The following is a 25,736-nucleotide window of genomic DNA, read 5'->3' as shown; positions in this document are numbered from 1 at the left end:
CCATAGAACTAGCCTATTTATATATCTACATATTTAAACATTCTCTTTTACCAGGTTTGTCTGTGTTTCTGCTTGTTAATATAATAATTGTAAAAATATTTTAAAACTTTATTTTATATAGCACCCTTAAAAAGGCCTCTCAAGGCACTTTTTTGTAGGAAGAGAAAATAGAAACAGAAGTACATAGCATAAAACAAAGTATATAAGCATATATCAAAAACAGTTAACAGTAAAATAAAATTCAATAATAATAACGGTAATAGTAATAATAATAAAAGAAAGTCATCACGTAAAAGCTATCCTAAAGAAATATGTTTTAAAAGAGAAGAGTTAAATACACTAAAAGACCAGGCTTCTCTACGATCAGATGGTAGTGAGTTCCACAGTTTAGGAGCGTAAAAAGAAAATGCCTTTTAAAACATCCAAACCATCCAACATTATCTGTGTTTCTGTAAGCTAATGCTGTGCTTCTGTCTGCTGTCTGTGTTTCTACTGCTAATGTCTGTTTTTCTTTGCTAATTTTTTGTGTTTTTTTGGTTCTATTACTTATATCCCTGTATTTCTCCTGGCTGATGTAACTGTTTCTGCCTGCTCACACCTCTGTGTTTATCCTTGCTAACGTGTCTGTGTTTCTATTGCTAACACCCCAGTGATTTCTCTGTGAATGTCTGTATTTCTGCCTGCTAACACTCTGCCTCTCCTTGCTAATACCCCTGTGCTTCTGGCTGCCTCAGAGACCTGGGGTATTGCATTCTAACACCCCACGCTTTCGCCTGCCAGCACTCCAGCAGTCTGTGCTTGCTAACCTGCTAACCCTGCTGAGCTGATGTGGTGTGACTCTGGCAGAGAAGCCTGTGATAAGATGTGACGGGTCAGATAATGAAAGTAGGGTTGGATGAAGGCAGGAAGGGAAAAAAGGGGACAGAGCGAACACGAGAGAGGAGAGGGGGAATTAGGAGCGAGAAGATCAGCTAAAAGACCGGTGAAATGACAGACAGACGCTGACTAATTGTAATGAACCTCAGTCATGAATATAGAATAAATGCAGGAGTTTCCGAAACAGCTTCCTTCAAGAGTCCCGTTTCATTTCCAAACTAGTTTGTAACTTGACTAATGTAACACTTTTTAGCAGTTATTGTTGCTTCATTCAATGATAACATGATTTTCTATCCTTAATAAAGTAATAAAATGTTTTCCAAGGATATTTTAATGTGATTGATTAACTCTTTATTTATAATTATTGCATGCGGATTACTACAAATGCAGTGTTAGAATTTTATAACCTTGAAAACCTGTTGTTTTTTTGCAATCTTTTTATAAAAAATAAAAAAGAAACAAAAAAACTTGATCAGAGAGTTTCAAGAAACAGATAAATGACAAGACATTTTTTTTCATCAACAGTATCAATGCTTAGGTTTCTGAGAGATAAGGAATAAAACACTGTGTCATGCAGTTGCAGTAAAATAATCAGTGATGGAGTGGTGTAATGAAGCGGATTTACTGTTACCACCTTAAAGTTGATTACTTTCCCGTAACAGCATTTCGCCTAATGTTTTATTCCTCTTACACCACAGCAATCTGCCAATAAGTGTATTATTTATTTATGAATCATACATCATACTTTTTATCCTTTTATAGTTACATGCTGTTCTGGAATGTCCATGAACCAAGTTTTCATGTACGTTATAGCAGATATAAACAGTCAGCCTCTTTTTTTCTCTCTCTTGAAGTTAATAAGACAAAAAAAGCAGCTTATCATGTTAATGAGAAACCGCAAAGAAGCGTAAACTCCACTTCCTGAAGATGTCTGAAAACTTACAGCTTTACCTCTGACTGTTACAAAGCCCTGACACTGGAGACTCCTTCCATAAATGTTAAATAAACACGAAAACCTCACCATATCATCGATTACATCTGCATTAATACGTTTAGTTTTATGCAAAGCGTCCACCGTACGAGTCTCTGTGATGAATGAGCTGTTGCTATAGAAACAATAACGTATTAGAATAAGCGCATTAATATAAACCTGTGATCTGCAGCTGCACTACTGTCAGAGCTACTGTTTTTGAGAATTAATCAACACCTTCTGACCAATCAGAGACCAGAATTCCAGACCGCTGTGGTGTAAATGTGTAGTGTGATGGCTTGGATTGAAACTAAATTAAATGTATGATTTATTAAATTCAAATGCTTTAAGGGCTTCTCTTTTGTTTTTCAAAATCCCGACACTCTCGGCTCGCTGTGCAATCCCTGTGGACTTCAAGACAAATGCCTGCAAGCTTGAGTGTCTGCAAAAAAGTCAACAAGTCTCTGTAAACAAGCCGATGTCTGCTGCTGTCACACGGGGAGAGCGATGGAGGAGATAGGACACCTGGTCCTGATGCAGCACGAGCCAGGGATTTGTACAGTTTAAACACAACCATTATGTCTAATCTAGCTCAAGATCCTCAGCTCTGATTGAATCCACAAAAGCAACGAACAGGAAGTAAATAAAATGTACAGATCTACTCAGATAAAGCAGCTGGTTGGAGGATTTAGGGATTGAGAAGGCTGTGTCCCAATTCACTACGCGCTAAATAGCGAACCTAACTCAAGTTCTTGATGAAAAGGAAATCGTTGCTCAGGTCAGGCTGAATTTTAAATACGCTCACTTTCTGTTAGGCTTCTTGCAATTCTGAGGCTAATCTTATAGCAAACTAGCAAGCTAACTCACTAGATAAGCTAGATAGCAAAAGGACTTTAGCTAACCTGCTAGCTCGCCCCCATCGGCCACCATCAGATTTCTTTCTAAGCTTGAAGCATCATGATGCATAACACATCTGAGCTGGTGTATGAAGGATCTCCAAAAATTCAATCTGAACCCTCGACACATTATAAAAAGCAACTCACCGCTGTTTAGGAACATCAAATTATAGAGTATTTTCAGTTTTAACAAATTGCTGCCTGCCGTGTTAACAAACTTGCACAATGCAGCTTTAAAAAATTGCATACTGCAGCTTTAATAAAACTTACACACTGCAGCTTTAATACAAATTACATCTGCAGCTTTAATAAAACTTATACGCTGCAGCTTTAATACAAATTACATCTGCAGCTTTAATAAAACTTATACGCTGCAGCTTTAATACAAATTACATCTACAGCTTTACTGAAACATACACACTGCAGCTTTGATCAAACAAAACAAATGACACACTGCAGCTTTAACTGAAATTACATGATATCGCTCTAATACAAATTACAGACTGGAGCTTTAATAAACCTTAAACACTGCAGCTTTAATACATACTATACAATGCCTCTCTAATACAAATTACACGGTGGGCATTAATAAGACATACTGCAGCTTTAATAAACCTCACACACTACAGCTTTAAGAAGACTCACTGCAGCTTTAAGAAGACTCACTGCAGCTTTAAGAAGACTCACTGCAGCTTTAAGAAGACACACTGCAGCTTTAAGAAGACACACTGCATGTTAATAAGACACATTGCAGCTTTAAGAAGACACACTGCAGCTTTAATAAACCTTACACAATGCAGCTTTAAGAAGACGCATGCAGCTTTAAGAAGACACACTGCAGCTTTAATAAACCTTACACACTGCAGTTTTAAGAAGACACACTGCAGCTTTAATAAACCTTACACACTGCAGCTTTAAGAAGACACACTGCAGCTTTAAAAAGACACACTGCAGCTTTAAGAAGACACGCTGCAACTTTAATAAAAATTACAGGTTATATTTCAGGTTATATTTGTTACAGGATAGGATCATATTTGTTCATTTTTTTCTCTCCTGGGTATCAGATGGATGCCATCACTAATACAAACGAATAAAACACACACTGCTGCTTTAATGTTTGGTTATGTGTACCAAATCATCAGCAGGAGCGACACAAAATCAAGAGCGTGAGATTCTGACATGTACCAGCGAATAAAACATTTCCGATCGTGACTTCAGTAGAGCCTCTTAGTTAATCAGAGTCTCTACATCATTAGCTCAGAGTGAAGTGTACATTCATCAGCCGTGTCTGAGAGAACCGCGGCGCTTCGTCAGTCTGTGAGAACCGCGGTGCTTCACGTAATGAACAAATGTTCCACTGTGGAGATCGGAGCTCAGTCACAGCACATATTAATAATACCTGCTTATGAGGCGTGCCTGTGAGGGATGAGTTATGAAAATGAATTAGTGTTGAGTTATTTCCGTGGCATTGCCTCCTGATACACCTCCGAGGAGGATTTCTGTGCTGATACCGCAGGGAAATAATGCGTACTGCACCTCAAATGGGCTTATTTGTCTTGGAGAAGCAGTTTATCCTGGAAGATTTTTTTTGACATCATTTTTACTCGAGCAGGACAAAGTGCAGCAGCAACACATCACCATAAAACCCATATCAGCTGCAGGTCAGCCATATTCCACATTATTCATGCTGGAGATCCGAAAACCTCACGACATCGTCATCACGAGCTCGACTTGACCATGATGCCCCGTGACACCGTGCCACTTTGATCACTCGACTCGGCGTGGAAGAAAAAAACTCTGACATGCCTCGAGGAGAAGCCTAGAAATCCCTCCGCCCACTCTCCTTACCCACAATGCCTCAGTATGAATTATTCAAACCGACGGACAGCCTAAAGAGGACTTTTTTAGGTTTTAAGTCTTCGCATTTCTACCACCCGGAAGCCATGATAATGCACTTCGATAAATTATGCGTGTAAATATGGGGAAGTTGTAAAAAAAATCTTTTTAAGAAGAACATTTTTGTGTAGAAGTACAGAAGACGGGGGTTTGAGTGCTAGCGGAATTGGTGATGAATTAAAAATAAGCTTTTGTAGATGTTTGAGGATTGGTTTAAAAAAAAAAAAGATAGATTTAAATAGAAATAATAACAAATGAGAAAAAAAATCTGACTTACTGAACAGTCTATATAACATTTTTAGATATTAATTTGGTAGCTCAGTTGAATGATAATTATTTTTAATATTATCTTATTATCTGTTAATATAAAATATTTTTTAATAAAAAATGCTATGGCATGGAATATGTATAATGGTTTAAAACAGTTTATATTAATTAATTGTTACATATTTATGCATTAAATGTTATTAATATTCAACACTATAAAATAAGATAATATTAAATATTGTTATATTAAGTATTACATAAAATAATATGAATATTTTTTTATTTATTCCACACTCACATGGTAGTTTAACGATAGTGAATTATGTGAGCATTTACAGTATAAGTATAAGATAAATATAAAATATTAAATAAAATAAAACATTTATATAATTGAGTGCAAAAAGGTTGTGTCCACGAGGGTTTAGATGGGATTTAAAAAAATATATATTACGTACAGTATACGTCAATTTCTCATGATTAAGATGCTAAACGTTGCTGGAAAACGGTGAGTGAGAAAAGACACGCTCTCGCTTTTTGGTTTTCAGGAGTTAACAACTAAACCACAGCATTATCACTGATCTTTGAGATATTTGTATGTTATTTTTATTTTGTTCTACTGTAACGGCACTAGTAATAACAATATCTCAACATCCCAATAAGAATAACAATAATAATAACTTCTCACAGGAATAACGAAAATACAACCTCAACTAACAAATTAGCAACAGAATCACTAAACATGTCACAAACATTTCAGTAAAAACATATTTCATATTTCATGTGTTTCAGGTTTCTGTTAATTCCCCTGAAAATTCATTAATCTTTTCTAAGTGAATGTGAAAAAAAAAGGAGAAAAAACTTTCACTAATCACCCGGTTAAGACATTTTTGTCTTTTTTTTTTTAGCAAAAAGTTTCATTTTTATTTCGTTATCATTTGGGAAAAAAAAAAGATTCTTTGAGAACATTTTCATCAATGAAAGTAACAGCGTGTGTGATCCTACATCTCTACCATGTGGAGATGGTGTGAGAATGAAAACAGATGCGTTCACACCCTGATCAGAGGAAACACCGCAACACTGCGGTTTAAACAACGCTGCCAGGGGAAATAAAAGGTCATTTACAGGTACATTCAGTTCTGCGAGATATAAATACTTTATCTTCTCAGAGATACCGCTGTGGTCCTGAAGCTCCAAGTTTGATGTTCACACCTTAATGATGTTCCTCTACTATTCAGTTCTTCAAGATTGTTTAAAGACTCTTCTCTGAGTGAAGAGTAGCTGGATATCTATCGCTCTAAAAACATCACTAAGGTGGTTTTCTCAGGAGCACATCTTCAGTATCGCTAGTACATAATCCTCTCCTAGGAAAGAACTCTGCTGTAACACCAGCGTAAATGTGCACTAAAGTCACTTTCCCATGAGGAAGATGAACAATAAAACGATCAGAAGATGAACACAATCATCTTTAGGTGCATTCAGAGTTGATTTACGCACGCACGGTGAGGATTTAATACCGAAATCGTCCACGTCTCTTCTCAGAGCTCAGACTTAAGAAGCTGTTCAGAAGTTACGTGAGAGTTACGCATGCTAGGGGCGGAGTTTGAGTAAAACAGAGGCGTGTCTCAGTAACTCAAGCACGAGTGAGACAGCATGAAACAGCTCGAGTGAGGAGCAGTATTAAGTCTGACAGTTTGATGGAACCACAAATATGTCTTGCTGAGCTTTATGTTTTAGCTGTAAATACACTCAAAAACATAATACAAAATATATTAAATACAGAACTCTGATGTTAGTATTTAATTAATAGTATCGTCCACTCGTTTTTTTCACATGGAGGACATCAGAGGAGAAGCATCTTAATCCGAGACCCTGCTTATCTCAAGCAGTGAATTGTTTATGGATGAAATTATAAATGAATTAAAGTGAGCTTTCTGTAAAGTTTTCTTTAATGAAGAGTGTTTTGAATGAATAAAAACATCAGCATTATTTTTTCATTAATTAATTCATTCATTAAAAGTGGGATCAAATAGATCGTATGCCTATTTGATGTTTATTTCAATCCTCGCCATCTTCCCAATTATGAATCTTTGTATTTCTTTTATTTGTAAATCATCTCTGGCGTTTATGTTGCATTACATTTGACAGCAAAAAAAATGCTTTTTTAGTCTGCATTTTCTATCCCTTTTTTTAGGTGGAGGTTTAAAGGTGACTGCTTCTGTTTAAGGGTGATGTTGAAAAATCTCATCTCAGATGCTTCTACTCAAGAAAAATCTGACAAATGCACACAGGTGATTTTAATAATCTGAATGAAATGCCTAGAAAATCATTGTACACAGGCGCGTAACCCGACTCTGAATACACGTAACTTTCCCTGCGGAAATATCGCCGAAAGTCGCCGACCCTGAATTGTCAGAGAAAGTCAGGACACAAACATCCTCTGAGATAAAACTCACTATAAACAAACGTGACCTTTTCAAACACCTATCTCTAGTGAAAGTCAACGGTAACATGATTGGATGGTGAGATTTCCTGTGACCCTACACACACACACACACACACACATAGACACACACACACACACACACACACACACACACACAGACAGACACAAATTAAAGGGGTGGGAAGGGTAGGGTAGATAATAGGTAAAAGGAAATGAAAAGAAAATGAAGGAAAACAAAATGAAGAGGGGAAAAAGGAAAAGGAAACGAATGGTAAAGGAAAGAAACAAAAAGGAAAAAGAAGGTAAAAAAACAGAGAGGAAATACATGAACGGAAAAGGAAATGAAAGTAAAAAGGAAGGAAACAAGAAGGAAGTTAAATGAAAGCAAATAAGAAGGAAAGGAACAGAAGAAAGAAAGGAAAAGATAATGAAAGGAAAAGAAAGCACAAGAGAGGAGAAAATTAAGGAAAAGATAAAAAGGATTGCTAAAGAGATAGAGAGAGATAAAGAGATAAAACTCACTATAAACAAACGTGACCTTTTCAAACACCTATCTCTTGTGAAAGTCAACGGTAACATGTTTGGATGGTGAGATTTCCTGTGACCCTACACACACACACACACACACACACACACACACACACACACACACGTCCTAGTGGAATTTACTGAGATCTTCAAAGGCATTTTCACATCATCCTCAGAGAAACACACCACGGGTAAACAAGGGGAAGAAAACAATCACTCACACACACACACACACACACACACACACAAGGTATAAGCTCACAACTGAGGTTCTGATGCAATCAAGAGAAAGAAAAAAAAGAGAAACAGAAAGAGAGGGATTTTTTTTAATTGGATCTTTTTGACACGCTGCACTTCATGTCCAAGATCCATACACTTCTTACCAAGATCCCAAATCAGGAGCCTAAAGCCCCGTTCACATGGGATTCATTTTACATCAGAGCCTGAGATTACGCTTATCTGTGACTTTGTTTCCATCTGGATCGCTCATGTCTGGGATTTTCTCCCTCCAAATGACCTCCTGCGACGGTCTGATCATTTTAGTCACCGGATAGACTCCTTGTGATTTTGTCCCTTGTGAAGAGAAAAAAATTTTTGCTACTTATCCAGCATGCAGTCTGTACAGTACGTACCCATATTAAACACTTCCTGAATGGAGAAATCAAAATAGCGCTATAAATGAATAAGCTATAGCTGAATAAATGAGCTTTTATAATTAAAGTGATTATTATAACCTGAACATACAACAAATTTCTACAGAAAGGAGTTAAAATGACCGAATTCTAGGACAAAGTCAGGTCAAATAAAAACCTTAAAAGTGCGACGTAAATAAGAAATGAATGTTTTTTTTTTTCTAGAGGAAACACTTGCATTGAAAGTAATGGAGATTATGTAGAAATATGATAGAGTATGTGACACGTGTTTACCATAAACATCACAACTAAAAATAATTACGGTTTTAATTTGACTCAACCTCATATATTTCTGAGACTTCTGATTTGCCCCCTTTTTTCCATTTAAATTTAAATATTAACATTTACAGAGCTAATATTTACATTAATCAGTCATGGCTCGGGTGTACTAACTTTCACACATCTTTTGGCTTTAAACCAAGAACTCTCATTGTATGGTTTAGAATCGACTTTACACCCTGACTTACGCTCAAAACTGCTCAGGAGGCAATACAGCGCTAAACCAGGGCAACACTAACAGGACAAAAACTAAACTAAACTATAACTATGGGGCTGTTTTATAGGCGGTTTAGACATTATATAAAGTAAAAATGTCTGGTTCATTATACAAAGAGGAGCAGTGAATTTATGGGGTGGGGGTGGGACCATATTTACCCATCATGCATCTCTGGCGTCCTCACAGATTAAACTCACGCTTTTGGCACTAAAACCTTGAATTGTTAGCTGAGTTTGCAGAAGAAAAAAAAAAAACAGCTAGATATTTTTTCTCCAGAGGAAAATGCAGTGTGTATGGTACAGGAATGCAATCAGGATGACAACAACGAAGCCTTGGAGGAGTGTGTGTGTGTGTGTGTGTGTGTGTGTGTATATGTGTGTGTGTGTCAACATTAGTCACAGGAGACGAGGACGGCCGGAGGACTGGGCATTTCTGGAGCAGAGGTGAGTGATGGTGGATGTTCTGTTCATTTTTCTCTTGTCTCTGATCCTGGCTGTCTCAGCCAAACTGTAAATAAGACTACAGTATTTTTAGAAACTTGTTTTTGCAGTAAAGAGGCTAATTTGTGTGTGTGTGTGTGTGTGTGTATGGGGTGTGTGTGGGTGCATTAGTGGCCATTTATATGATTTCCAAAAAAAAAATAACTGTGTAAATGACGTCACGTATCGTCACGTAGCATTATTTTGTATGTGGTAAATGTTTTTACTTGGCGAGTTTTACAATGAAGTGTAATAGAAGCTAACATTCCTGCTAAAACAGTAGCAGTTCCTCAATAAATGATGACAGACTGATGTGAACCTGGTCAACGCAAAAGCTGTAGAAATGTTTTCATGAAAAAAATAGACTATAGTTATTTTTTTTAAAAAAAAAAGCATGATAAATGAAAATATTAATACATTTATACTATTAAATTATAATAATTTTATTCATTTAAATGATTAAAGTTAAACAAATGAATAAATGAATATTAAATTAATAGTAATAAATATTAAATAACAATAATAAATTAATAAAACTCATTTTTAACAACGGCAAGCGAAAATAATTAGTATATAATAAATAAATGTTTTATTTTGTTAGCATATATTTAATTTGAAAAAAACAAAGGTGCCTCTAACAAGATTTACAAATTGTTCAGAAAAGATTCAGAAAAATCATGGCTCTCTTCAGGCGCTTGTTTCCGTCACCTGAACGAAAGATTAATAAAGTCATAATCCGGGTGCGAAATTAATCGATTTGCATTGACTCCGCCCCCATTTTACACTTTTAGATAGAGACACCACAATTTGTGTAATTATTAAATCAAACATCCAAAATCACACACAACACATATTATTTTTCTTGTATAAAACACAATCTTCCTTTGATTTTTTATTAATTTTTTTGCTAGTGTTATCATGTTTGCACAGTTTTACTTACTTATACTTTTAATAAAAAGCTCCAGAATCCATTGCAACAGATCTAGTCAACAAGTGTATTACCCATAATGCACTGTGAGCACACATCAGTTTAATCACTGAGACATGGCTGTGAGCGTTGAGTCGCTTTACAAATATAACTTTTAAACGAGTGTGTAATGAAGCAAAGCGTAAAGTTGGATAAATAAAGCATTTAGCCAGAGGCTGTATTTGTATAACATCCTCAGTGTCTTAGCTTTGGCTAATTAGCAATTAGTGCTATATGGTTAATCACTAATTAGCATACTACTTATATAGACTAAAATCTATAGGGTGTCTCAGAAGTCTCCATACATTGGGGTCTGTGTTTGCTAGCACCATGTCGGTTACGTCTTCATCAGTGGATGTTCGTGGACGTTCACTTCTCGGTTGGTCCGCAACACTTCCAGTCTTTTTGAATTTGTTAGTAAGTTTGGTGACAGTGTGGTGTGTGTGATGTGCTCGCCATGGTTCCTGTTAAAGTTCATGGCAACCTTGCGACAGCTTCCTGATCCAGCCATGAGAACGATTTCAGTACCTTCTTTTCTCAAAGGCTGAAAAAATATACATAATATAAACTAAATATGAAAATTTAGAAGACATTTTGCTTAAACGTGTTAATTTCTCCTCTGTATGGAGACTTCTGGGACACGCTGTACTTTGATTTTTAAAAAGAAATGCATTTATTTATTGGTGATCGTCATTGTTAGCAATAAACTGTAGTCCTTTGTGCTCCAGTTCTGTGTTCAGTTAAATTGCTAGAAATAAAAGATTAAAAGATTAAACCGTTAAAAGTACATGTTTACACGGCTAATGAGACGCATAACAACTCCACAGTGTGATGAGTAGCATTACGCTCTGTAATTTAATTAGCAATCTCCTCTCGTTAGCAAAGCCAGACTGGGAGTTTATTCATCTCGAGCTGAAGAATGAAAGCTTAAAGTTTCTCAGTGATGAAACGTGAAAGTGAAAAGTGAAATTTTCTGACATAAAAAAATGCGAGAGTTAAACTGTATCTCATCCTGTCTCCAGATAAAAACTCGCTCAGAGCTTTAAAACAATGAGGAACGAAACTGCAGCCTTCATTTTGAACTTCGGTTTCATTTCACAGCTCCGCTGAGGCAGCCGCGATCCGAGACTAAGAATCTCACAGACGCTAACTACACCGTGTGATTGATTTTCAGCTGCAGCGGTAATGAAGGGCTGAGATTGAATCGGGACTTTTTCTGTGTTAAACACCGTTATACCCAGACACTTTTATTCAACTTTCATTTAGGAGAAACACAGTGAACACAATCAGTACTGAGAAAGCGTGTCAAATGTTTCACTGAGGTCAAACAGGAGCATGAAAGAAAAAATGTTCTCTGCAAAGTCAATGCTGGATTCATCAGCAAGCTCTTAAATCCTGGCTGACCTCTGACCTCTGGCTTTTAGGTTTTAATTTTGTATATGCAAGAAAAGGCAGCAATTTTCCCTTAGAAGTATAGAGCATCAAAATTGCAGTAAGGAATAAAACCCTCCATGTTGTGCAGTTACAGGAAATTAATCAGCTACAGGGTGGTGTGATGAAGCAGAGTCACTGTAACCATCCTAAAGTTGATTATTTTCCTTAAACAGCACATCGTGAAGTGTTTTATTTCTCTTACACCACAGTAATTTGCCAACGATTCCAATATTTTATTTATTAAATAATGACACGCCAATATTTTTATCCATTTATAGTTACATTTAATGTTGTGGAAATTTGTGAAACAAGTTAGTTCCTGTTCGCACTTACGTTTTAGCAGTAATAAAGCATTACTCTCTCACTTTTTCTTGACATTATTAAGACAAAAAACATAAGAAACCACAAAGCGTAAACTCTTCTGTGCTGAAGATGTTGGAAAAGTTACAGCTTTACCTCTGACTGTTACAAAGAGCTGACACTGGAGACTCCTTCCATGAATGTTAAACAAACATTACAGATCAAGGATTACACAAGGTTTTTAAGCCGGTTATGGTCTAAGTCCCTGTGAATGAGCTGTTGCTATAGAAACGATAACGTATCAGAACAAGCGCATTAATTAATCCTTCTTAAACTTCCTGAATAATCTGAGCTCCTAGTTTCTAAATGAAATCTACTTATTTGGGAAAACTATTTTATTTTAAGTAAAAATTGCTTTATTAAAAATGCATATTGATTCTGAAATATGTTTAAACTGCTTCTAACACAGTAAAGTCTGTCCATTTTCTCTCTGATTTTTATTTATTTCTTTTAGAAAGACTGAATTCATCTTATACCATCCTGATGAATAGCTGATGCCAAAAGGAGAGAATTACGGCGCCATATTGTTTTTCATGAACATGTCACCTTAGTGTGATTATGAGCAGGTGGTCTTTATACACACGTCTCAAAACTTTGGCATTCGCTATTCATTCGTTTGGCAGTAATCTTAATTTAGTGTGTCTGAGAAGAGAATAGAGAGAAGAGACACTGTCAGAGGATATAAAGAGATTTTACTGTGTGTGTGTGTGTGTGTGTGTGTGTGTGTGGCGAATTTCCAAATTCATGACACCGTATTGCAAAAATAGTGTCTGTCTCTCCGTCGTTCAGGAAATAATTTCACCTGAATACTGCAGATTTCTGTAACACTGCTTTGAGACGTTGTGTATTGGTAATATGCTAATAAAGTTTGAAATGTTACTTAGAAATGTTAAATTGAAACGATTTGTTTTTAAATGAATTCGTACCCGAAGTCAGCTAAAAATCTAGAAATATGGCACTAAAATGAAAAGTGAATACAAATACTGTACGTGAATCAGTATACGTGAAAAACGTGCGGTATAATGAAAACATTTAACGCTATTATAACAAAGCTGATAACAGGAAGTAACTTGTTTTGTGGATGTTCTATAACATTAAATGCAACTATAAATGGATAAAAACTATGACGTGTCATTCTGTAATAAATGAACATTGTAAATGTTGGCAAATTCCTGCAGTATACGAGAAATAAAACACTTCAGGATGTGCTGTTATAGGAAAATAATCAACCTCAAAGTGTAACACCGCCTCATCACAGCACTGCATCATTGATTATTTTCCCCTAACAGCACAACACGTTGTGTTTTATTTCTTACATAGTGAACATTGCCAATGGCAAATTAGTCAGTACTTCACATATTTATAGCTAGCAAGATGTCGGAAAGTTAGCTATGATGTAGCTGGTGAAGATTAGCCGAGGATTCTGGGAGGCGGGGCTTCGCGTAGCAAGGATATGAATCAAGGAGAATGAATTCCATCCAGTGCATCTTTAAATGGATTCATTTCCTTTTCCACAGTGACACAATTTCAGAAAATCAGGATAGTATGAAAGAAAAGCATTAGCGTAGCCTGAAGGTGATGAGTTCGAAGCCTGTGGGACTTGTGTGTAGCTCAATAATAATCTACCGTTTATCCCCCAGTGGGATACAGAGCTGCAAAAAACACAGCCTCATCCTCGCTCGATTCCCCGCTGACACGTTCTCATCATGTCCCACAATCCCACTGAGAGGAAGGCGAGTTTGCGCTTAGATGCCCTGGGTGTTGCTCTGATTTGGACGGATTATAACACACCACACACACACACACACACACACACACACACACACACACACACACACACTGCTTTGTGCTTTAGACAGCAAGATGCTTAAGCTTGAGATCTGGTCTTCCCGAAACATTCACTGCTATGAAAATTTGCATTTTGCCTTTCCTCTCTGAGGGGTTGATGCTGTGAGAGTGGAGACTAAACACACACACAAATACACACACACACACACACACACAAATATACACACACACAACACACACACATGACACAGTATCTAATAATAGCTACAATGAACACTGTAACTGAACATAAACACGTTTGAGGTAAATGATGCGTGTTAAATAAATGACAGTTCCCTATAGAGCTATTACACACACACACACACACACACACACACACACACACATATCTGCGCTCCCACTCAGAGAGAGTGTACACCCCTGTAAGCAACATCTAAGTGGTTATGTTTGCGAGCGCACTGCTGTAAGCAAACATGGCTGCCGATCATGAGCTAGCTAGCGGATGAGTCTAGATTTTAAGGCTTTTAAAAAGACAATGTAAACACACAGTAACCATGGAAACCATACCAAATTATCAAGAATATCAACATTTACCTCAGATATGATGATAAATTACTAAGAAAAGACTTTGCAAGGCTAAATGTTAACAGGAATTACACTTAGCATCAACGCTAACTGAAGTTCCATAGATTCTTCCTCAGCACTGTAATATAAAAACACTGAAATTGTGATTTCTACACGAGTGTGCCGTTCATGTGGGATGTTTCTGTGTGTTTCTGGAGGAAAATTAGCGGTTCAGGTGAACAGCTAAACTTAGCTAGCTAGTGTGTTGTGTGTAAATATAAGAGATACTGTGTTTCCTGAGGAGCTGAAAAAACTTCCTGTTGTAGTGAAACTGTAATAATGAGCGGAAGCCTGAAATATGTGACCTCTGTGTCTCTCTGTCTGTCTAAACACAGATTTTATCTCTCTCTCTCTGCCTCCTTGCTCACACTTTCTCTGTGTGTGTCTCTCCTTCTGTCTATCACACTCTTTCTCTTTCTGTCTCTCCTTCTCTTTCACTTTCTGCCTGTCTGTCTGTATCTCTGTGTGTGTGTGTGTGTGTGTGTTTGTCTCTCTCTGTCTCCTTCCCAGTCCATCTCTGTGTCTTTCTCTATGTTGTGCCTCCCTCTGTCTGTCTCTCTGTCTCTGTCTCTGTCTCTCTCTCTCTCTCTCTTTCTCTCTCTCTCACATACACACACACACACACACACACACACACTCTCCTCTTTTTCTGTCTCTCTCAGTGTCTTTCTCTGTCTCTCTTTTTTCTGTCTCTTTTTGTCTCTGCTTCTCTTTCACTTTCTGCCTGTCTGTCTGTATCTCTCTCCCTCTGTGTCTATCTGTATCTGTATCTTTGTCTCTTTCTGTCTGTCTTTGACTGTCTCTATCTGTTTCTTTCTCAGTCTTTCACTGTGTCTCTCTCTATGTTGTCCCTCTCTCTGTCTGTCTCTTTCTGTCTTTGCTTTTCTTTCACTTTCTGCCTGTCCGTCTGTCTCTCTCTCTCTCTCTCTCTCTCTCTCTCTGTCTGTCTCTCTCTGTTTGTCTTTGTCTGACTGTATCTGTCTCTTTCCCAGTCTTTCTCTCTGTGTCTCTCTCTCTGTCTCTTTGTGTCTCTCTCACTGTTTGTCTTTCTGTTTCTCTCTGTTTTTCTTGTCTTTCTGTTTCTCTCTGTTTCTCTCTGTTTTTCTTCTTTCTGCCTCTTTTTCAGTCTCTCTCTCTCTCTCTCCTCTGATCTGAAAGCTTTAACATTTGTAAAAAAAAAAAAAAAAAAAAAAAACACCTCTTAAATGTATTTTCTTCAGCGACTCCCCGTCCTCTTCAGTAGACACTACAGTAATCGAGTGCAAGCAGCTGTTCATTTAGGAAAAATCCTCAAAAGCGAAACAAAAAAAAAAAGCCTGGGATTGAGTTATGAGGAAGATTCTAATGCTGGATCACATCATACACCTGGACTTGAGTAAATCAATACGAATTAAATTATGCAGGAGGAGAAATCCCGCTGGTGTTACCTTCAGCTCACGGACAGCACACACACACACACACACACGCTTGAAAATTTAGCATAGTGTACTATTAACATCCAGCACTATGTAATGAAAGGGGCGGGGCCTGTGGAGGCTGCTGAAGTGACACTCAGTGATACTAAGGCTGCGTTCAACTCAACTCAGAATTTTTGCGCTAGAGTTACAAAGTGGGGAAAAACATGAACACTTACATGTTCATCTGTTGTTAGTAACAAGCTAGCCAGCTCACTGTGATGTATATTTTTTCTCCTCAAAACAGTGAGCTGTAGAGTCAGTGTTTTAAATGGAATAAGTTTCTGAGTAGGAATTCTGTTTTCTTTGGTTTTTCCTAGTTGGAGGTTGGAAATTTCAGGTGAGAAGGAGAAGATGGGCTACTGTGCGAATGTACATAATATATAGTAGAGATGTGACTGAATATAAATACATATAAATAAATACATTCAGATACATGCGAAAAGCTGCACTTTTTAAATTAACTAATTTTTTTTTTTTGCCAGAAAGTATTTATAGGCTTTCACCTGGTTGAGATTACAGGTGTGCATCAAGACTAGGATTCAACAGGAAGAAACAAAAAAAGTCATGTGAGCAGGAGGTTTACATTAAATCTTCATTTTACATAGAATTGAGATCTGTATTTAGGGTTCTTTTTCTTTTCTTAAGGTTCTTTGGGTTCAAATATTTTTGAAATTTGAATTTTTGGGATTTGTATTTAGGGTTGTGAATATAATTAGTCTGAAATATTATTGCTAGCGATTTCAAAACCAAGGAAAAAACATAAATATGAAGCTCGCACACACATGAACAATAACGTGAATGTGTGGTCCTGTGTGATGTATTTACAGCATTCATTCACTCATCCTTAGTAACTGCCTGGTCAGGATCCTGCTAGTTTAAATTAGACTACTAGTTTCTTTACATTTTGGGAAATAGAACCAACTAAATTGGTTAGAAAACATTGCAGGCAGGTAGGAACAAAGACAATAACATTTATATGGAATAAAAAAAAAAAACGCCTGCACACGTCTCTAGTTGAAACCAATTTTGAGCTGGAGTGATATAGCTGAGGTTGAGGAACTGTCAGAGTCAGGCTGGTTCTGGTTTAGACCACGCCTACTTTTGGTTTAAAACTGAATTCAGGTATTTACAGGGATAGTGGCATTGCGTTACAGACCACACAGCTGAAATGAAAAATGCTTCACACAGTATAGCCACAGAGAACATGACTGAATTGGAGATTATAAAGCTGGAAGTTCAAACACGGCCACAGTGGAGGAAGAAAGAGTGAGACGCTGATGGTATGGAGCTCAGTGGAAGTGTCTGCTGTAGAAGGACTACTATTTCACTCCTTTATCACTATGACTCAGAAAGAGAGAGAGAGAGAGAGAGAGAGAGAGAGAGAGATGAAAGGTATCAGGATTGAGTTACTGTTGCATTTCTGCTCTGTTTCCTTTGAAGACATCTCTTTCCTTTATACTGCATATTGCTAAGCCACACACACACACACACACACACAGAGCATTGTGCAGCATGACCCTGATGTTGGCGTATGCTGGCGCTCTGATGTGTTTTGTGTAAAGAGTAAGAGTAGCGGATCTTTACTCAGCCTCCCGCTGTGAAACGTCACATCAATTTACACACACACACACACACACACACACACACACTGTACAGAGAGACTGTACAGATTAAAGTGGCTGGGAGGAGCACAGTGTTTCAAGCTCTGTGTGCATTCAGGGTTTATATTACTTACATTACTCAAAGTAATGCACCACTTTAGATGTAACTCTACACTTGAGAGCAGGGATCGGGGAATAGAAAATAGGGACTAGGGAATTAGGAAATAAAGAGCAGAGAGTTGGAATAAGGGAATATGAAATAAGGAATAGGGATTAGGGAATATGTAATAAGGAGTAGGTATTAGGGAATGGTAGGGCAACATTTCACATAAGAGAAGAAATTTTACCCTGAGACATAAAACTGTACGTATTACTGATTATCTATCTATCTATCTATCTATCTATCTATCTATCTGTCTGTCTATGCATCTAACTGTCTGTCCATCTGTCTAACTGTCTAAGTAACAACAAGAACTAACTTAGTATGATGAAAAAAAAAATATGATGATAAAAAGTATGATGTGTTGTTCGTTAATAAATAAAATTGTAATTGTTGGTAAATTGATGTGGTATAAGAGGAATAAAACACTGCATCAATTTAATTTTTATAATAATTATTCATTTTATTATTTATTTATTTGCAGTTTTTTATTGTTTATCTGTTCTCTCTCTCTCCATCTCTCTCTCTCTCTCTCTCCCTCTCTCTTTATTTCTTTCATTTTCTCTCTCTCTCTCTCTCTCTTTCTTTCCCTCTCTTTCTCTTTCGAGGAAATTATAATCAGCGAAAGCAGGAATGCAGTGAGCTGCACTGGAACACTGTTATTGATTACTGATTATGAAATGATAAAGCAGATGCTCTCTCTCTCTCTCTCTCTCTCTCTCTCTCTTTCTCACACACACACACACACACACAGGTTGGGTGTTCGGTGATGAATAGCCTCAGTAGCGAGTCCTCAGGTTGTGACAAGTGGCTACAAATTCTGCAGCTGAATTGTTTTTCAGCCCCAAACTGCACTGCACTTTATCTTCATTCCTGTTCCACTTTATACGCAGCTCACTGAATATTTTTACTACGCTCATATTTCTGTTTCCAACAACACACACTCCTCCTCCATCCTCCTCCTTCCTCACATATACACTATCCTTCTCTTTACTTTCGTCATTTTTACAGTAAAAAAAACTCATTAAATGACTGAATAAATAACCAAATATCTAAATTACTATTGGTCAGAAGGTGTTGGTTAATTTTCTATAACAGCAGCTCTGACAGTAGTGAAGTTTATATTAAAGCACTTGTTCTAATACCTTATTGTTTCTATAGTAACAGCTCATTCACAGGGACTCGTACGGCACACAAGAAACAGACTTTAAAAAAGTTTGTAATCATTGATATGGTGAAGTTTTCTCAAAATAAGAAGACATTTATTTTAATGTTTATTCATGGAAGGAGTCTCCAGTGTCAGTGCTTTATAACTGTCAGAGGTAAAGCTGTAACTTTATTAATAGGAATAAAACAGAGACTGCATAGAGATGTCATAAAGCTTCACAAGATGAGGATAACAAATACAGCAACTATCTCAACGTCATACTACGTACTCATGAGCATCAACATAACTTCAATTATTTGTTTCTTTGTAAAAACAGCATTATGAAATAATTTATGTAACACTGCATATGAGCATCATTAACTATTATGAATCTTTATAAAGGCCCAAAGAAGGAAATCTGCAACGAATATGAAACAAACAAAATCTGAACAAATAAAATGTACAGAATTTCCTTTTAACTTCTGTAAAAACAGGGCACCAAAACACCTTTTGAGACACACATCTCACCACACACACTTATGTGCACACACACACACACACACACACTTCAAAATAACAGTCGATGCACACACAATTAGATGGCAGCAAATGGCATTTTAATCTCACAGTGGAAAGAAGTGCATCTGTGTGTCTCTCTGTTTGTGTGTGTGTGTGAGTGTGTCTTGTGTGCATATTAAAGTGTGAAATGCATGGCCTATCATCATCTCAGCACCTGGTTCCCATGGAAACACAGATTAAGGACGCATCTGAGAAGTGACAAAGAGTAATGAGTGAGAGAGAGAGAGAGAGAGAGAGAGAGAGAGAATGTGTGTGTGTGTGTGTGTGTACAAAAATAAATAATCGTCCACAACTGGCACCAACACACCTACCCACACACACAGACACACACACACACATACCATAGTAGTTCATCAGAGGTAATAGCCTTTTTGTTTTTTGGCCTTTTTGCTTGTATTTGTGTGTGTGTGTGTGTGTGTGTGTGTGTGTGTGTGTGTTTTCGGGGTGGTGTAGGGGGGCTGTAGTTAGGTAGCAGTGGGAATAGCCTTTATAATGTTCAAGCCTGTCAGACAGAAAAATCAGCTCTGGATCAGATTGAACAAGGCACACACACACACACACACACAGAGAGTAAAGCAGTAACTCACCCTCCATGGCGTACTTCATGTCCATAGCAAACAGGTTCCACATGATCTCTGCGCTGATTTTGCCCATGTTCAGCTCCTGTGGGAATCTGTAGATCACATCAAAACCACAATTACTGATTCATTCAGTCACTGATTCATTCAGTCACTGATTCATTCATTCACTAATTCATTCAGTCACTAATTCATTCAGTCACTGATTCATTCAGCCCCCGATTCATTCAGTCTCTGATTCATTCATTCACTGATTCATTCATTCACTAATTCATTCAGTCACTAATTCATTCAGTCACTGATTCATTCAGCCCCCGATTCATTCAGTCTCTGATTCATTCAGCCCCCGATTCATTCAGTCACTGATTCATTCATTCACTGATTCATTCAGTTGCTGATTCATTCAGTCACTAATTCATTCAGTCACTGACTCAATCATTCATTGATTCATTCAGCCCCCGATTCATTCAGTCACTGATTCATTCAGTCACTAATTCATTCATTCACTAATTGATTCATTCACTAATTCATTCATTCACTGATTCATTCAGTCACTAATTCATTCAGTCACTGGTTCATTCTCTCACACACTGGTTTCAGTAAAATACATTCAGACTCTGTAGTGGGCTGGGGAGAGATTTTAACCCTGGACAGTGTCCAATCTTGCAGGTTTCCAATCGAACCAACCATCTGATACATCTCATCACCATTTTGTAGACCGAGACCGATTAATTATAGGAGTAAAATAAGGTTTTGGTTGGAATGAAAGCTGCACAGGTCTGTGTGGATTCAATCAGACGTCACTGATGTAGAGTTTATTTTCACCAGGCTTTAACATTCACATCCTGAAGGCACTGATTAGATAAATCAGATGTGTTAGATCAGCTAAATTCTGCAAAATGGTGCGCAAAACATAATCCTGCTGACATCGATCCATTAATCTCACTGTTAATGTGATAATCACTCTCTCCTGGGGTCCTAAAAAGCTTCTCCAGGCATAAATTTATTTTTAAATGTGTTTTTAATGCAGTCGATTCCCTTTCCATCTTTATCAGCAACCGATATCTGATCCGAGATCAGAGACAAGAAGAGACAGGAGATAACACCTTTGCTTCTCATTTACACAACCTCTGTTTTTATGTAATTGCATCACCTAGCTCCGCCTACTTTGCTTTACCAGTGGTTGCTACACACGCTGTGTTCAGACTGTTAGCGATTTTAATAGGCTGTAATAAATGAAAATAAAATAAAAAAATCAATTCATCAAACACACAAGCAAAACACTTTAAATGTTTAAATTTAATTTTTTAAACTTCTTCATGCCATCCCAATTCAGAGCAACTGTCCAATAGGAAGCCCCTAAAAATTATAGTAATATACCGTGGTTAAAAATTAAACATTTTTGCTTTTGCTTTTCATTTTCATCAAAATAAGCTGAAATTTATTGCATTGCCTGGCCACGCCCACTTCACTTCATTTTACCAACAGTTGATACACCTCCTGAGAGCGCATTTTACTGTTTTGTGCTGCACATTACTTTTCACTTTTGGTTAAACTCTGATTAGATTTATCTCATTCACCAAGCCCCGCCTACTGTGCTTCATTGCTCCGCCTTCTGATCTCAGCACTTGCTGAAAATGGACTTGAGACCTCTGCTAATGAGAGCACAGTGTAATAACTTCCTCGCCGGATGGTTCTGCACTGCACCTGTCCATGTAGTGTAGAAGCAGGGCTGGTATTTACTGTATATATAAAGGTATGTATGTGTAATTTAAAATGGCTGCTATTTACTATTGTATCGATCACCAGTCACTGTCATAATGGATTATTCTGTCGTGCGGCAGAAGCGGATGCAGTTGCAAATCCAAAATGTCAGACAATCAGCAAATAGAGTAAACTAGAGAAATCCAGAACCACAAGAACCAGAGAAGGAGATCACGGTCAAAACCAGAACAAAAGGCTTGGCTCATCAGGAGAAAGGCACGCCGAACGATACATCACGATTAGCGAATGTTTGCAGTCGGTTTAAATACTGTGTGTTTACTTGTGTGTAATCAGAAGTCGGGTGAGCTGGAGCATGGGAGGTGGAGTTGGTCGCTGATTCTGGCGCTGACGTGACGTAGTCCATGCCGTTACGTGGTGATGCGACAGCGTGGAGGTATGATAGGCTACCGTGTGGGAAGGAGGGGGATTTTCTGGGCAGTGAAAAATATTTTTGCTGTCATAAAAAGAAGAAGAGCAAAACAGTTTATCGTTGCACTTCTAAAGCTGACTATGCTTTTTTTTTTTTTTGAGTGAGTTGGAAGAAAATGCTGCACATCGTACACAATGCTAGAGACCATATCAGGCCCTGTTTCCATTCTACAATCTGATTTGAAGTTTGCTTTGACAAACCCTACACATACACATCACACTAATTAAGCTCTGTAATTAATGCGTTACACATAAGCCAGAGAAAGCGCTAACCTTTGTCTGTTATGTTGCTTAGCAACCAAGGTTTACTGTTAACACACTACAATGCATGGTGGAAGAATTGTTTATAGCAAATATTATTGATAATAAATTAAATTATTTTTTATAAACCTGGATTTTGTCACTTTATAAAAGCTGTAAGCCGCTCGAGCATGTGTGTTACAGTGGTTTTTTTCACAGGTAAGGGTGTTTTTAAGGATGATGTGAAGTGGAAGCTGAAGTAAACGGTTGTATTTAGGGCCTAAAAAAAATCACTCAATCCGCCCCGTACAGACGTTAGATGATAGCTGCATTTGTATTCAGCTGTGATGTGACTGATGACATAATGACATATGGACAGGATCGATCAAAATGAAGACCTCTGACCCACAGAAAACACACACACACACACACACACACACACACACACACTACAGCCCCTGTGTGAGATTAGATGGATATTTGGGCCTCACGCCAGTCCACAAATCTAATCTCATAGAAACTCCTACAGATACTTGTAGAAATATCAGTCAGTTTCTTATTCTCCCTCAACTACTCGCCCCATTAGCCGACTTCATAACTCGTGCGCTAATCTGTCCTCCGGAGATAACCTCTTCCAGTCTCGGAGAACAAATTAAAACATTTCGCTCCTTATAGATTCCTGGTTGAGCCCCAAACCCACAGGATCAGCTCTTCATTTTCATTAGCAGTGGCCTTGGTGGCCCTTTTTCAGGGAAGTATGAGGTGTGAGGGGGAAAAGAAACTTTCCAGCGCGGTGCAAATCTCTCGCTTAACGGCTAATGATGTCGAACCGCAGTGCAAGCCCTGGCTGTGTTTCCATAGCAACGTGGCTGTGGTTTCATCGCCGTTTCATGGTGTACAGGAAATGAACAGCAGCTCTAATCCCTCTCTCTCTCTCTCTCTCTCTCTCTCTCAGAGCCATCCTACTCTGAGAACAATTTGGTGAGAACTGATTTGTCTAGAGTCGAGTCCAAAAATCTGAGAGCTATTTTTGTTTCATTTTTCAAAAACTAACATAATATTTGATTCCGTTGACCCTTATTATTATTATTATTATTATTATTATTATTATTATTATTCAAAAATCCATTATTAAACACTGAGACAAATCTATTGTTTAGGTATTTGAGAAAATGAAATAGTTTCTAGTTCTAATCTGTTCACAATTTTTCCAATTCTCTCTTTTTTTTTTCAAATACTCATAATGATTTATATTTCTTTAACTCACAAAATGGTTGCCATAAATAACAATTAGGCCAAAAATGAAATGCATACAGCGTCCCAAATGCAGAAAATCAGCCAATTTGGGCATTTAAGGCTTCCTTATTTATTTTTGTATATTGGAGCTACGAGACTAATGGTGTGAACAGGTATGAGAAATGTGTAAATGTGAAAACACAAATTGAGTGCTGATGAGAGAAAAAAAAAACATTGGAAGTTAGAAGTTATTTTCCTATCATGATAATTTGGCAAAATGTCAAACTGCAATTGTCTTTAAATAAAATACAATGAAAGATGAAATGTTTTGCCCTGGTTATTGAGTTTATAGTGACAGCATAATCACATTAGTGTGAGATAATGAATTAAAAAACAAAAGCATTATTCTGAGCAGTAGCTCTGAGATAAAACATTCACAATCTGTGGAACGTGAATGAGCAGCAGAACCGTTCTATTCATCTGTTCCTGGTTTTTGCTATTTCTCGTTTTTATAGCTACAGTTAGGGCTGTCGCGCCTCATGAATTAGCCGAGACTCAAGAAATATGACCTGAGACTATATATAAAACTGCAGTGCTTGAAATTTTCAGGGTTTCATTTCACAACTAAATAATATGTTGGAGAAATTCTCAATGGTTTCAAATGCATAGTTTTTTCTTTGCATCTGTTTGTGCATGTTTCTCTCATCATTACTCACTGCTGATCTTTAATGTGAAACTTGTCTATACTCCTAGGGTGTGACATCATCATTACGAGACAGGGAGCAATCTTTCTGTACGACTACGGAGCGCTGTTGTGTAGTGCTTAACGCTTATAATTTGCATTTCGATTGTGGAATTTAGGCGGCTATTATTGACGAACCTCATTTACACCACAGCGCTGTTGAATTCTCGAATCTGATTGGTCAGAAGGTGTTGATTAATTTTCTATAACAGCAGCTCTGACAGTTTATATTAATGCACTTGTTCTAATACGTTATTGTTTTTATAGTACCAGTTCATTCACATGGAAGGAGTCTCCAGTGTCAGAGCTTTTGTAGTTTAATTTTCCCGAATTCTTTAGGACGTAGGAGTTTACGCTTTGTGGTTTCCTGGTAAGATGACAAGCTGAGATTTTTTTTGTTGTATTAAGTTCAAGAGAGAGAGAAAAAAGAGAGTCTAGAACTTAAGCGAGAACAGGAAGTAACTTAACTAACTTAAATGTAACAATAAATTGATAAAAATGACAATGTGTTGTTCTTTACTGAATAGAAATTGTAATTGCTGGTAAACTGCTGTGGTGTGAGAGGAATGAAACATGTCAGGGGTCCGTACTGGTTGAGGACGGGTGTGTACGCCATCCTGTCCTCATCGATCACAGACACCATCAGCGTGATGAGTTTTGGCCAGAAATCCAGGTTCTTTATGGAAGGTCCTTGTTCCTCACGTGGCAGGTCCTGCTTCTTTGTCTGCAACAAGAGAGAAAAAGACGGAGTAATGAAGACACGCCATTTTTCTTCTTTTCCTTGTATCCTCATCTTCTCTCCTGCAGGCATTTGAATAATTCAAACGAAAAGTGGATTCAAGCATAGTACATTCCAGCTCTGAGTTTCAGCACGCTCACACCCTGAAGGTTCCTCAGGGCAGGAACAAACAGGCTCTGGTTCTCTCTCTCTCTCTCTCTCTCTCTCTCACACACACACACACACACACACACACACACTAACATGAATACCTCATATCAAACCCACACCTCATTAGGAAGTTCATCAATAATGCAGGTGTTACATTCCATCCACATCACTGGATTTGCAACTTCATCAACTTCTCTT

General features: G+C 37.5%; 1 protein-coding gene across 4 annotated transcripts in view; it reads right to left on the bottom strand.

Moving 5' to 3' along the window:
- LOC113534663 (protein unc-13 homolog C) overlaps positions 1-25,736 on the bottom strand; it is a 187,428-nt gene that overhangs the window by 73,105 nt on the left and 88,587 nt on the right. For all 4 annotated transcript variants that reach the window (XM_053234714.1, XM_053234713.1, XM_026927613.3 and 1 more), the window contains 2 exons: positions 25,240-25,373; positions 20,248-20,333 (listed from right to left, as the gene is read on the bottom strand). In XM_053234714.1, the coding sequence (XP_053090689.1) occupies positions 20,248-20,333; positions 25,240-25,373 (220 nt within the window). The remainder of the gene's footprint in view (positions 1-20,247; positions 20,334-25,239; positions 25,374-25,736) is intronic.

This window comes from Pangasianodon hypophthalmus, chromosome 6 (assembly GCF_027358585.1).
Source record: "Pangasianodon hypophthalmus isolate fPanHyp1 chromosome 6, fPanHyp1.pri, whole genome shotgun sequence".
Taxonomy (NCBI): domain Eukaryota; kingdom Metazoa; phylum Chordata; class Actinopteri; order Siluriformes; family Pangasiidae; genus Pangasianodon; species Pangasianodon hypophthalmus.
This window is presented reverse-complemented; position numbering and strand designations above follow the sequence as displayed.